The 13,155-nt window shown below is 41.9% G+C and overlaps 4 protein-coding genes across 4 annotated transcripts in view; 1 reads left to right on the top strand and 3 right to left on the bottom strand.

Annotated features, from left to right (window-relative positions):
- The window catches only part of LOC126558208 (O-glucosyltransferase rumi homolog), a 170,424-nt gene extending 157,284 nt beyond the window's left edge, over positions 1-13,140 (bottom strand). The window contains exons 1-2 of the mRNA XM_050214175.1: positions 12,999-13,140; positions 11,878-12,934 (exon numbers count right to left, since the gene is read on the bottom strand). Coding sequence (XP_050070132.1) covers positions 11,878-12,934; positions 12,999-13,140 — 1,199 coding nt within the window. The remainder of the gene's footprint in view (positions 1-11,877; positions 12,935-12,998) is intronic.
- The window catches only part of LOC126557078 (proline-, glutamic acid- and leucine-rich protein 1-like), a 265,735-nt gene that overhangs the window by 66,774 nt on the left and 185,806 nt on the right, over positions 1-13,155 (top strand). The gene's annotated exons all lie outside the window — the stretch shown is intronic.
- LOC126559827 (zinc finger and BTB domain-containing protein 49-like) lies at positions 223-3,746 on the bottom strand. The gene is made up of 5 exons (XM_050216000.1): positions 3,469-3,746; positions 3,093-3,382; positions 2,724-3,026; positions 1,857-2,654; positions 223-531 (listed from the first exon to the last, which is right to left on the bottom strand). The coding sequence occupies exons 1-5, from the start codon at positions 3,710-3,712 to the stop codon at positions 223-225; spliced, it is 1,944 nt and encodes a 647-aa protein (XP_050071957.1). The 5' UTR covers positions 3,713-3,746.
- On the bottom strand, positions 5,319-10,530 carry LOC126557763 (UDP-glucuronic acid decarboxylase 1). The gene is made up of 5 exons (XM_050213643.1): positions 10,379-10,530; positions 9,095-9,606; positions 5,876-6,463; positions 5,540-5,806; positions 5,319-5,475 (listed from the first exon to the last, which is right to left on the bottom strand). The coding sequence occupies exons 1-5, from the start codon at positions 10,437-10,439 to the stop codon at positions 5,353-5,355; spliced, it is 1,551 nt and encodes a 516-aa protein (XP_050069600.1). The 5' UTR covers positions 10,440-10,530; the 3' UTR covers positions 5,319-5,352.

The following is a 13,155-nucleotide window of genomic DNA, read 5'->3' as shown; positions in this document are numbered from 1 at the left end:
CAGAGAAAATGTTAGACAGAGACCGTTAGTTAAGAGACAAGCCAGTTAGTTAATGTATAGATCGAAGTAGAACTGAAAATGAAAACAAAACGAAATACAAATCTGTCTCCTCTCAGTGAGTCCAGTTTCTCAACGTTAACAAAATAACCCGGAACCCGGGGTACGAACAACTTGCCAACAAGAATCTCTGTAGGGACATTTATTAGCCAGCCGCACCCAACATTATCGGTTCTGATCGGGCGACATCTCACTGGCCAACGGCTTTTGTGTTTCGATCGTTATTTGCTTTTTGTGACCGACAGTCTCGTGTAGTTTCCGATGTACCCGTAACGGTGTGGCCTGGGAAAACGATTGACCACAGATATCACAGATGTACGGACGTTCCTTGGTGTGCGTACGGCGATGACAGTCTAATGCGTTACGACGCGCATACGTCTTGCCACAGATGTCACAGCTGAGCGGTTTCTCACCCGTGTGGCTTGTCATGTGCACGGCGAGATCTTTGCGCGTGATGTGCCCTTTGTCACAAACCTCCAAAGAAAAGATTCATTAGTAAGCTACTGAAGAATAATTTGTTTAAAGACTTAAAGAACATATATTTAGGGGAAAATTATGAAAATAATTACATATTTTGTAGCTACGGAAATCGGCACACGTAGAATTCATATGATTCTGCAACTTTGAGAACGTAGACTAGGGCTGGACAATCATTGTTCTTTTTTTACACCTTTGTTTCGATTCTTTTCCACTAACTTGGTACCAACTGATCAAAAAATCGATTGTCAAGTTGAACAAATGAAACAAAGCGTTCAATTTTCGTAATAAAAAACCTATAAAAGTTTTTAAAAAATTCAACGAATCCATTTCAGTTTGTCACTAATTTTCCACTGTTATTCACAGCTTTTAGATTTTTGTTTCTTTGTGTTTTGATAGCTTATTTGAACCGGTGGTAATAATATATTTTTTTTTAATTTCAAGTGTGACGGTTTGCGCCGTATAGTCTTGAAATATTATAAGATAGCAATCTATTTTGTCAATCAATCAATGACTAATGACGAATACTCATGAAATTCGGTACACTGTATCTGGTCACAGGTGCGTTTAATTTTGCATACTCAGTAAGTCGCCTAATAGAATTTTGATTGTAAAAATTCTAGGTGACTCGCTTGATCTCAAGGTACATTTGCCCCAACTGCAGCTAACTTTTTTAATCAGAGTTTGCCTATGCCATTGTTGGAAAAGTAAAAAAAGAGGTGCTTGTCGTGTAGAGTGATAACTTATCCCATCGCATATCAAATCTCAGGTCACGGGCTTATCCCTAATTTAGTGATGCGTCATTCGAATTTTTCTAGGAATTGAGTTAGACTCAGTAACAAATCCGGATCGTCCAGTGGGTGCGGCAAAGCATATGATCGGCCCACACCTATTATGCACATGGGTGACCTGAATCAACAACTCGAACTCGTATAACCTTTTCTACAACCAAACGAATCAAAATCTTTGCTGTTTTTGCTACAAAGGCTCGTCATTGGCTATGTGATACCAATAAGTTGGATAAGTATCGCATGACGTACTAGATCCTTCAGCCAAGAAGAAGAAGGAAGCAATCTCTATTATATTTATAATACGGGTTTAAATATAGTTATAAAAATAGGAATGATGTTTCCATATCGTGCCGACCAAATGCATGATAATTTCGACAATTGATCCTGATCTGGTGGAATCCTTAACTTCTCCACACTACCAGACATGGTTTCAAGATACAATTTACCCATCACATGATTGTTTCCAAGGTGGTCAAATTTCAGTTTGAAGCACTGTATGAAAAAAAATATATATGATCGAAACACACTTACCTCGCACACGAACGGTCGCTCATTCCGATGTATTCGCAGATGCACGTTCAGGTAGCTTTTAGAGGTAAACTGTTTGCCACACTCCTGGCACGGATGGCGCACGATGCTCCTCCCACCGTCCTGCTTACCACTGTGCTGCTGGTCAATATGTTCTCGCAGCTGAGAATTTTTCGTAAACTGCTTATCACACAGCTCGCAGGCAAACGGTTTCACACCCAGATGTCGACGATTTTTATGATCCAGTAACGCTTGCTTCGATTTGAACGATTGGTCACACAGTGCACATTGAAAGTTCCGATCCGTATTGTGTGCTCGCCGATGGGCGGAAAGATAGCTACGGTGTTGGAATCCCTTCGAACAGATATCACAGGTAAACTCGAAGCTGTTCGTGTGGCGGGCCACATGCTCATCGAGACCGATGCGTGATTTGAACGCTTTCGTGCATCCGTCAAACGTACACTTGAACGGTGCTAACCGTAGATGGGTGTTGCGGTGGATCGTAAGCTTCTGTCTGGTACGGAACGTTTTGAAGCAAATTTCACACGTTTTATCGTTCGCTAAATCGGTTGTACCATTCACACAGGTCGTGCCACTGCTGCTGCTGGCGAGTGCTGGCTCGTTAAAATCAACCATAGAAAAGTACGAGTCATTCGGTTGAAGGGCCGATATATCATCGCACTGATGTACGCCAGCGATTTGTTGGGCCGAAGTAATTGCATCCGTCGGTTGGTTGATCTTTTCAGTCGCAGCATTGTATACATCCGCTATTATATCTTGTACGTGGACTTCAGATAAAGACTGCCGGGAAGAAAAAAGGATTTATAAGGAAAAGGTAAAGTAAACATACAAACTACGTTCTCTGCTTACCATTTCACGATTATCCTCCTCCAACGGTGTCGTCTGAATGCCTACAAAATCATCATAATTAAGATCATCGTCCTGATCCACTGCGGAAAGCGTGCTGCTGTTAATTAAGTCCTTATCACATGTCACGGTCATTGTACTGTATGGGTTAAAACATCCGTTTGCACTGGGATCGGTAGGTTGTACAATATTTATCGGGACACCATTACTCTGCTGCATATAGGCTGAGCATTCTTGCTGAAGTGTAACTTGCTTGCTTATTCTGTTGCCATTCGTCGGTATTGAGATGCCTAATTCAGGTTTAATCTACCAACAGAAAAGTACATTATAAAGCATTTAAGACACGAATTCGACGTATAGTAAACACATTACCACTAGTTCATCGTCGTTCGTTGTAAAATCATCCTTAAAAAGGTCGTCCTTTTGCAGGTTGCGGATAATATCATCATAATCCTTACTAAGCTGATGCTTTTCCGATTCATCCATCATAAACTCATTGCCGGAAAAGTTGATGTCGGCCAGTTCATTGTTCGAATGTACCGACTGTTCTGGTTCGAACACACTGTCAACCGATCCCGACACATGTACTGCTTCAGCCGTCGTCGGATCTAGCGATACTTTACTCGAGCAAGGCACTGATTGCTGATAGTATTGTATTAGTCCTGGAGAACGTTTTTAGAAACAAAACAACGATTCAAACATCTAATCTTCCAATAAACCCGGACAGTTAAAACCGCGCCATTCTCACCATTGTAATACTCCTGGCTTTTGAGACTCTGTTGCCGAAAGGCGTAAAACAGCTCCAGCTTGTAGATACACTCATTGCAGATGAACTTGGAGACAAAGTTCGGCTCAAGATCGGTTATCTCGAGGGAAATGCATTCCCGTATAATTTTCGGCAGACTACGCAGTACACCGTTCGGTGAGGTGATGTACATTCCCAGCAATTCTTCACACTTCATTAAGCACAATCTGCACAGCACGTTATTCATTCTCGTCGTCGGCCCATACGGTTAGCCGCTTGGAGGATGGTGGTGGTGCTTAGGAAAACTGGGACGTTACCGATTATTGAACACCGAAACAGCTGTTGCTTATAGTTATAGAAATTTACAGCACAAATAACTGCACACCTTGCACAGGAGAGGATCGCATTTGTTTGTTTACATTGCATCTGTGTCAAACAGTGGGGAGTCTGGCTGTCATTAGTGTGACATTTTATTTATTTATTTTTGTTTTTGAAATTAATTTTACTTTCAAGTTAAATAAAATTAAGAGTAAATAAGTGTAGTAGTTGTATAAAATTATGTTACGTATCAAAAAAATTATTCAATAGTTTAATGAAAATAAATAAAAGAGTTTTAATGCTACCTTTGTGCCAGGGTAGAATGCAGTGCTGCCAAATCTCAAACACCAGAAAAGTCCACGAAAGTTTTGAATTTTTTTCAACATAACTGGCTCCGTTATGATATCGCTCGCGGTTTAGCTTCGTCGTCAACCAATTGAATATTCCGATCTTTTTGCCATGCGCATCAGCACCATCGCTACATCTAAATGTGGGTCTATCACACCTATGTTTGTGTGGATGACCGAAAATTCCACGGGCTAGGTAGTCCGGCGGCTGACTCTCATGACCTGACTCTCACCAGCTCACCGTAGCTAGGCTAGTCTCTTTCCCTGCTCGTTTTTAAGGTCATTGTACAGCTCCTTCTGAGGAATGGAAGGAATCCATTCGAGTACAAATAAGACTTCATCTGTTTTTTTTTCTCTCTTGGTACGTTTTATTGCGCTTGTATAAAAATGATGCCACCACATATCGAAACATATGGTTTTCCAAATTAAAGATTATATTCGAAGTTAAGGAAATCCAACTCCGCTTCAAGAAAATTATCTTCATTGTTATAGTATTTTTATTTTTCCTTTTCACTATAGATTACACATTTAACAGATCCTTAGCGTATCTACCTAAGCTTCACCGAATCAGACAAAACAGACAAACCAAAAATACAATCCTCATTATGTACCTAGAATATTTAAAACCAGACTAGAAAGTATTTACATTAAAAAAAGGGGGAAATATAAATCGGCAAAACAGCTCGTACCACACACATACACACGCTAAGCACTTGTTAGCGCAGCCTTGCTGAGTTAATAAATCATACAAAACGAAGTAACTGCTGAACAGGTGTACACGCTTTTGCCTTAAATAAACCGTTTGTCCTGTAAAGTTGTGCCCACTTTAATTCTGTTCGTATCACAATTGATTGCGCTTGCTTTCGACTTTCGAATCAATCAACTTGAAAACGTTTACTTTAGTTTTGAGCCTCATCCTCGTCGTTGTGCTGATCGACAAAGGATCGTGTAACAAAAATGTAGAGAAAATGCAAACAAATTACTGTAAGACTGTTTTAATTTGGAGGAGGTGATAACGGTTAGTACTTCTTTGCTGAAAAATACTCTCACACTGCCAATGCACAAACACAATAGCTTCCAATATGATGTACCTCATATTGCTACAACTTATTCATTACGGCAAGCACTTTCATATCTACAATTGCTGTTCTGCACGTCTTTAAATCCCGATTCGCGGTATCCACCACCCTGCTTAATCCATATCACAACTCTTTGCCCGATATCATAGCAATGTGCGGAACTCCGTCGTTTCGGGCACAAAGATGTTTCGCTGTGAGTGATTTGAGCGTGCTAGTTCTTTGCGGAAATAATCCACCGTTTTCATAAGCCCTTCTTGTAGAGGAACCTGCAGAAAAAGAAGAACGCATAAGCTTATCATTCCAGTTAAACTAACGACCAACACTACTCACCCTTGGTTCCCAGTTGATGTATTTCTTTGCCCTCGAAATATCTGGTTTCCGTCGCTGCGGATCATCTTCGACGGCGGGCAGTTCAATAATTTTGCTCTTGCATCCCACTAGATCGCGTATAATTTCGGCAAAGTCTTGGATCGTCCGCTCGACCGGATTGCCAAGGTTGACGGGTTGCGTATAGTTGGATGCCATCAGCGCAACCAAACCGTCGACCAGATCCGATACATACTGGAACGATCGTGTCTGTCGCCCACTGCCATAAATCTACAATACCAAGGAAACCATTCAATACATTGAAGTCCTCTACAAATAGCTACAGTTTCCCAAACATACCGTAATAGACTGGTTTTGTAGCGCTTGTATGATAAAATTAGACACCACCCGTCCATCATTCATGTGCATCCGTGGTCCGTACGTGTTAAAAATCCGCGCCACGCGTACATTCACTTTCTCCTGTTTCGCATAGGCGTAGCTCAGCGTTTCCGACACCCGTTTACCCTCATCGTAGCAGGCTCGCGGTCCGATCGGATTAACGTGACCCCAGTAGGTTTCGGGCTGCGGATGCACATCGGGATCACCGTACACTTCGGACGTGCTGGCAATCAGTACCTTGGCGCCGACCCGTTTCGCCAAACCAAGCACATTGATCGTACCGAGCGTGTTGGTTTTGATCGTTTTGACCGGATTGTACATGTAGTGCGGTGGGCTGGCCGGGCTGGCCAGATGATAGATTTCATCCACTTCGATGAACAGCGGATTGACGATGTCGTGATGGATCAGCTCGAAGTTTTCATGCCCGAGCCAGTGTTCCACGTTGCGCTTCCGGCCCGTGAAGAAGTTATCCGCTACGATCACCTCGTGACCTTGCATCATGAGAAAATCGACCAGGTGCGATCCAACGAAACCGGCTCCACCCGTTATCTGCGGCGAGAGTGAAAAGTGAGAGTGTGGTGGAAGAGAGTTTTTGGGGTGGATGAATTTCATTTCGTACAAAAATTTATCCTGCTTGGTAGAAGAAGGGAAAAAAAACAACACACGCGTACACGGTTGACATTAACCTTGTCGAATTTAGCTATCCAAAAACTATGACATCACACACATTTTTGGGATACAAATGCGACTGGTGGATGAAATGGTTATTATGTTAATTAGCCAAAGCTGGCGAGATTCATCATAAATGAATTTTATGCAAATTACTTAAAAGCTCGTGCGGAGGATTGCACAATTTCACATGGTTTTGTCACATTTTTGCAGGAATAGATTAAATACTGTGAATTAATATTGAATGTTGCAGTTTTTCTGTTGTCTTTTTTTGGGATTTAAAAAAACGGGATTTTATGCACTATTGCTTCCATGCACACTTCAAACAACTCCCAACGAAATGAAATTCCTAAATCATTTGGAGATCGTTTTAACGATAGCTTAGAGGGTTTTTGTTTCGTTTCAATAATCTCTGTTCGTACATCTATAATTTCTTAAGATTTTTTCAGTGTAGAGTCCATATTCTGATGTCCTACGTCACTAGCTCTATATTAATGCAATAACAAAAAGATTCAATGAGCAATACGGCCGTTTTCCATGAATAAAAATGAAGATCAAATGTGTTCAACCTTATTTGCTTTTTATTTTGTGTTTCTTATCCAATTGGCGTCATGTTTGTGGCCTATATAATAGATTTTTTTGAGTAATAAAAAATATAAAAGCTTCCCTATTTAAAAAAAGATCTTAGAAAGAGATTTAAATTCTTAAAGAGATTCTCCAAAGAAAAAAACTTTTCTTAATTGAGCCAATTATTAGTTCCTCAAATAGTACGTTTAATTACCTCAGATTAAACCAGACAATTCCTCAAATTCTTCAGCTTTTTAAGTCATAGTATCAAGAATAGTGTCCAAGTGAGCAATTTCTCAGATACCTCCGATTACCTCAGATTGGACCAGATAATTTCTTAAACTCTGAAACGTCTCTCGACATGCTGAGTGCACAAATACTGTTCACTGTTAATGTGAGTGTGATAATAAAACTTTTACTACATTTGCTTTAAGTGCCGAAGTTAAACATTCTTGAAGCCCAACAGCTATTCGACTAATTGCCCAAATTTCTTTGATTACTTCCATTCAGACGCTAGTATTGACGTCACTTGCCCTCTGTGTGGTTGATTAGGCCGTTCTGTGTGGTTGATGTCCTTAATAGTAGCTCAAATCTCTGGATATGAATATGGATTATGGACAGTGATGCAATATTAGACACAATATATAACACCATGCCATGCAAGCACCACAAAAAAGAGCTCAAATTCCTAGCTCCCATAAAACTAGCGTAACCCGCTAACCACCATCATTATTACTAGTTACACTATTTTTCTAGATGGCGTTTAACACAACAAGTTGACCGCTTAGAAGGTTCATGTAATTAAGTTTAACAACCGACATTCACCCGAAATTTAATGCCTACAACCTTGATATCACATCAACTCCAACAAAAATCCTTTTTCTTTCGACAGATCGCAAAGAGTTTTGATAGAAAAGTACTTCTACTTTCAGACCAGCTAACCGTACGGTAGTAAAGGCGGGCTTTCCATCGACCAGCAAAATAGAGCAACTCCGTTCAAGCGAGTTAAGATGGTTGTGTGATAAAAAATACATTCAAAAAAAAATACACTCCCCAACGGCGACAACACAGCAGCAGCCGCAGATGACGATGACGTTCGTTGGCGTGTTCGTTTCGCCCTCATAATATTTGTGTCCACACATCGCTGGAGCAAGCGACGATACAAGTTCGCAGCGAGAAACCTCAAAATCAAACTGATCGTCCGTCGTTATGTTTACGCAGTTGGTTGGCCGTAAGGTTTACTTTGCATTTACCTCCTTACCGTCATGCTGGACAGCAAAATTATGCTCAACTATTGGGACTAGCCATTGCATAACTTTACCAAACGATACCTCTCCGCTCGTTGATGTGGACCGGTAGCATATCTGTGGAGTTTTGGTAGGACCAATGCCAAAAGCGCTTCATCAAGAGCTCATCCTATGGATGATAGAGTAGGGTTGAAGGAGGACTGGCTGCTTAACAATCCTCAGTGTCTCGATAACCGACACGTGTGGTTTCAAAGTGTTGCCTCCTATGTACCAATCCGGGTTAGACAGTTCCATCATATATCGGTAAATATTGTCACAAGAGTTAACAGCCTCCAGCCAATCGGAATGGGCCACGCTGTAAGCTCTTAAGAGGTGTTTGAAAAATTCATATCACGCACATATGGAAACATTCGAGATTGATGATGTACTTCATTTTCTATGTTACAAATTGTTGCAGTGCTCTATATAGTATCTATCAATTTAAACTTTCACGTGAGAAGTTTGCTCTGTTTGAATAAAAAAACGTTATCAATTAAGCCAGATATTGAGGACTAAAGCGTACTTTGAAAGTAAACCCCCATATAAATAAGCGAAAATCGAGCATAATGTCGTTGTAATAGTGGTTGTCCCTAGTCGATCTAGATTATATTAAGAAACAAAAGTCGTTTAAGCGTCCCAGTACGCTCCAAAAACTTACCAGAATGCGTTTGCGATTTTTGTAGTTCAAAAACGTTACGTCCGGATATTTGCGCGGTATCCGGCCCTCCAGTTCCTGTATCTTTCGTTCCAGCACCAGTATCTGTCGCTTAGCCTCGTGCAGCTCATTTAGCCGCGATTCTCGCTCCGGATCGTCCAGTGCTAGATCGTCACCGTGCAGTGGCTCATTCCTTCGTTTCGCCTCACCGCCTGCGGCCAATCCTTTCCGGAACGATCGATGCTTACTTTGTACCAGCAGCCGTGCAACGTCGTCGTCGTCGACGGCATCATCGCTGGCTCCATCGATACTGTTGTGCTGTTGCTTGTGACCGTTCCGATCGGCCACTGACAGCACGAGCCGTTCGGGTGATGGACCGGCGGCTCTCCGACTCTCCTGATCGACAGCTTTGTTATCTAGCACTCCGACAACATCGTTATCGCCGGTGTCATCGTAAGCGTAGTGTGGTGACATGCCGTTTGTTGGACTGCCCCATGATTTGTACAAACAAATAACTATTTGTTCAGCAAATAGTTATCGAACGGGGAACACCGGAAGAAAGTTAATGAAAAAAGAACCGAAAAGAGGGAAACATATAAAATAGATATTTTTTTAATGCGCGGGACACATATGCGTGGGTCTGGGCGAAACAATTTGTTACTAAATTGCAAATATTATTGCGATTAATGCGAATATTGAAGCGGTCGAGTAAACAGTGTTGCGAGTTGTACAACTGTACTTTACATAAACACATTCCCTAGCACCATGGCAACGGTGCAACGCAATCACCACACACTTTCACTAAATGTTGTATTTTAAGCCTTGGCGATGCACACGAAATGCGTTCCTCGAACGATTAACCTAGAATCGCGAACATTAATTCCATTCTTCACTCTCCATAAAGCTACACTGACTATTCTCGAATATTTGCACCCGACTCTACATCGCTATCCTTTTTTCTTTCCGCACACAGGACAGTGTACGGTATGGGCAGACACACAATCACAACAAACTTGTTAAGAACGTAAACATATACTTCTAGTACAATGAATTGCACAAAAAATACATTCAACGAAGATGCACCCTATTCTTTGCGACCACTAAGGTGCGTAGCTGTTGTTTTATCAAACTCCACATCGCCACAGAACCCTTTTTTATAAGCGATAGTAAAAGGTTGTAAGGAACGTTCGGCAAGGCAAACGACACAGAACACTTGGGTTCCGCAGCGGATGGCTCCACCAACACACACGGTGGTGTTCGATCTCTTGCACAGCACAGCACACCTACCGAGCACGATCGTCACTCCGAACGCTAGGAACTGCTTCATCTTTCTCTTCGAAAACACCATGATCAGTCGGTGGTTAAGCGAAAATTTCGTCCAAAAAACTTCTCCACCGCCGAGCGCAAAAGGCAGCTCTGTTTTGACATGTTTATTTTGTCATTTCCACCTAGTGTCAGATAGGCGAACACCCTTTTACGTTGGTAGTGGTGTGGTTTGCGCTTGCCTTACCGTGTGGTTGAGCGAGAGCGTCATATCGAAGAGTGTGTACGTGAAAGAACGGTGGTTAGAGAGAGACGTACAATCAAACACAGATCAGCTGTCATCAGTGGGGGGTCAATTCAGATGCTAATCCCACTACAGTAGCGTTTACACCGTTGATAAATCTTACAAGAAAACGCCAGAAGAAGTGTAAGCATCACTTCATCCATGTAACGAGGTTCACGCGCCATTTCACCGGGAGGTGAAAGTGTTTTTTTGTTTATACGTATGTGATTGCACTTACATCTGTACACATTTACACGGATTACGGCACTGCAAAGCTTTTCAATCGCAACGTACATTTTTTCTTATTTAATCTACGAACACGTGTTTATCTTGCTGTGAGTCAGCGCGCACATTGTCCCAGAAAACAAGTCCATTTCGTAACGATACCGGTTTGCGATATTCAAAGTAGTTCGCTGTATTTTTTGTTGTGTTGTTTTCCATTGCGAATCTGTGAAAATGTGCTGCTTTTAAAAACTAGTTTTGGGTTTCGTTTGCGAAATATCTATAAAAAAAACCTAGCTGAAGGCTGCCAATGATTCGAATACGATAATACATTTACATACACGACCCTCCTTTCAGGGTTAAAGACTGGGCCGTTTTAAAAACGCATCCAGTGTCGCATTCATTTGGCGAAATGCTGCACCCTCAAAAACTATAGGGGGTTACGGGTATTATAATGCCTGAACAAATGGGCGTCGTCGGGCAACATGTGTTTTCTGCAGACTAGTACATGACGTTTTCTAACACTCTCTCTAAGCTCTTTTCTGATGCAGTAACATTTTTTATGTAACATGAATTGTTTTACTCATTCCTTTTCTACTAATAATTGATGCATCACGACCGAAAAATCTCACCGCTATGTTGGATAAAATACAACCCACCCAAAAAGTGGTTGAAATGGGTTGAACTTGTCCGATCTGATATAAGGTTTGAGGTGAGCGAAGTTGTTTAAAAACAGTTATTAGGAGTAGAGCATGGTAGTAGCTAGATGTTACGTGATTTGACTAAAAACTCATTGACCGGAACGAAAAAATGCAGCTATTGAGGTCTAGTTAATTTTTCTTCATTTTCTTTATTTTATAGCTCGTAGCTTGCTATTCATAAGGAAACCCTTATGAAATGAAATCTTTAAATTGTAATTTCACCGACAGTGCGTATAAAGTAGTGAGATTGTCTTTTTATCCAATCCTAATAAATGCCACGTGATAATAATACCTTTGCTTGTAACTGCTTCAATTACAACACTTCGATTAAGCTTGTATCACGCTCAACGGTGTAGCGCACTATCTTTCCGTACCGTTTAAGCAACCTTTTCCAGTAGCATTCCACATCTGCCATCCGCAAATTGTTCCAAATATGATCATACCCTCGGTCGGCAATTTCACGCGCCAGCCCATCATGTTCCTGGAAGAACCTTATCATTGCTTCCAACTCTTCCGGGCTGCTGCGCACCGGTACCGGCACGTAATGCACCCAAGGCTTCAAGGAGGGATAGAAAAACTCTAACCACTCATCGCCCACATGAAATACGAGCGATCGGCAGAGGAAAAGATGCTTAAACCGAAAGCTAGCCGCCACTCCGCGAAAGTTAAACAGAAACCGATAGCGGCAGTGTTCTTCCAGCGTTACTTCTCGCGCAGGTTCTGCATTCAGCGTATCTTGGGGTGATTTCCAGGCCTGATTTTTTGTGTACTGTGCATCGACGAGCGATGGTTGAGCACGCGAAAGTAATACCAGTGCGTCACGCTCGTCCGAAGTACGTGAACCACGGAAGAAAGCTTTCGAATGTTTTGCGTCCCAATCGAGGCTTGCTTTCGTTATGCTTTTCCGATGCAAATCCCATCGTCCTAAACCGGTCGGATAGAGTGCTATGGCTGGGCCACCTTCCCAGAATGCCCAGGCCGGGTACATGATGTCGAGATAGTCGCCCGTTTTACTAAACGAAAGTACGGGTATTTTTTCTTTGCTCCAATGCCGATGAATCTGGGGCCAATCGCGACAGTTCACGATCAGCTCCATGTCGGGTAGAAGTGCTAGCAAAGGTTTTACGAAATATTCCACCCCAGAGCAGCGTGCCGGGAACATGCATTCTCGCTGTCGGTACAACTTATGACCAATCACCTGGTAGTGTGTTCCATATTGCTTTGCTCGGTTGATCGCTTCTTGTGTAATGCCTTGTGCTTTGAATGGTTTTAGGTCGGCCTTTAGAACATCCGCATGACAGTTGCAATTGGTGCTGTTGCAGGGAACGTAAGCCGCTACCGATGATTCTATGGCGTTGAAATATTTGTTGTAATCTGTAAAATAGAATTGAACGTGTTGGATGATCGTTCGCTTACGATGAGTTGCGTCGAATATTACCTGCCGAGTAGAGACTGTTGCCGATTTTATTTGCTTCCGATGCGGTACATTGTTCCTTGGCCATACACATTCCATCGTCGGAGGAGTAGATTTGCTGAACGTAGATTATCAAACACAAAATGAAGCCTTTGAACGACTTCATGATTGACTTCACTTT

This window comes from Anopheles maculipalpis, chromosome 2RL, assembly GCF_943734695.1.
Source record: "Anopheles maculipalpis chromosome 2RL, idAnoMacuDA_375_x, whole genome shotgun sequence".
NCBI classification, from domain to species: Eukaryota; Metazoa; Arthropoda; class Insecta; order Diptera; family Culicidae; genus Anopheles; species Anopheles maculipalpis.
This window is presented reverse-complemented; position numbering and strand designations above follow the sequence as displayed.

Bases quoted from the DNA above. Each gene is read 5' to 3' on its own strand.
- LOC126559827 (XM_050216000.1), bottom strand. From the start codon at position 3,712: ATGAATAACGTGCTGTGCAGATTGTGCTTAATGAAGTGTGAAGAATTG. The intron at 3,027-3,092 runs GTAATGTGTTTA...TTCTGTTGGTAG, and splicing joins CGAACGACGATGAACTAGTG to ATTAAACCTGAATTAGGCAT. The intron at 2,655-2,723 runs GTAAGCAGAGAA...TCTTCCCGGCAG, and splicing joins AGGAGGATAATCGTGAAATG to TCTTTATCTGAAGTCCACGT.
- LOC126557763 (XM_050213643.1), bottom strand. From the start codon at position 10,439: ATGGTGTTTTCGAAGAGAAAGATGAAGCAGTTCCTAGCGTTCGGAGTG. The intron at 9,607-10,378 runs GTAGGTGTGCTG...CTGAACAAATAG, and splicing joins CGGAGTGACGATCGTGCTCG to TTATTTGTTTGTACAAATCA. The intron at 5,476-5,539 runs GTGAGTAGTGTT...CTTTTTCTGCAG, and splicing joins ACATCAACTGGGAACCAAGG to GTTCCTCTACAAGAAGGGCT.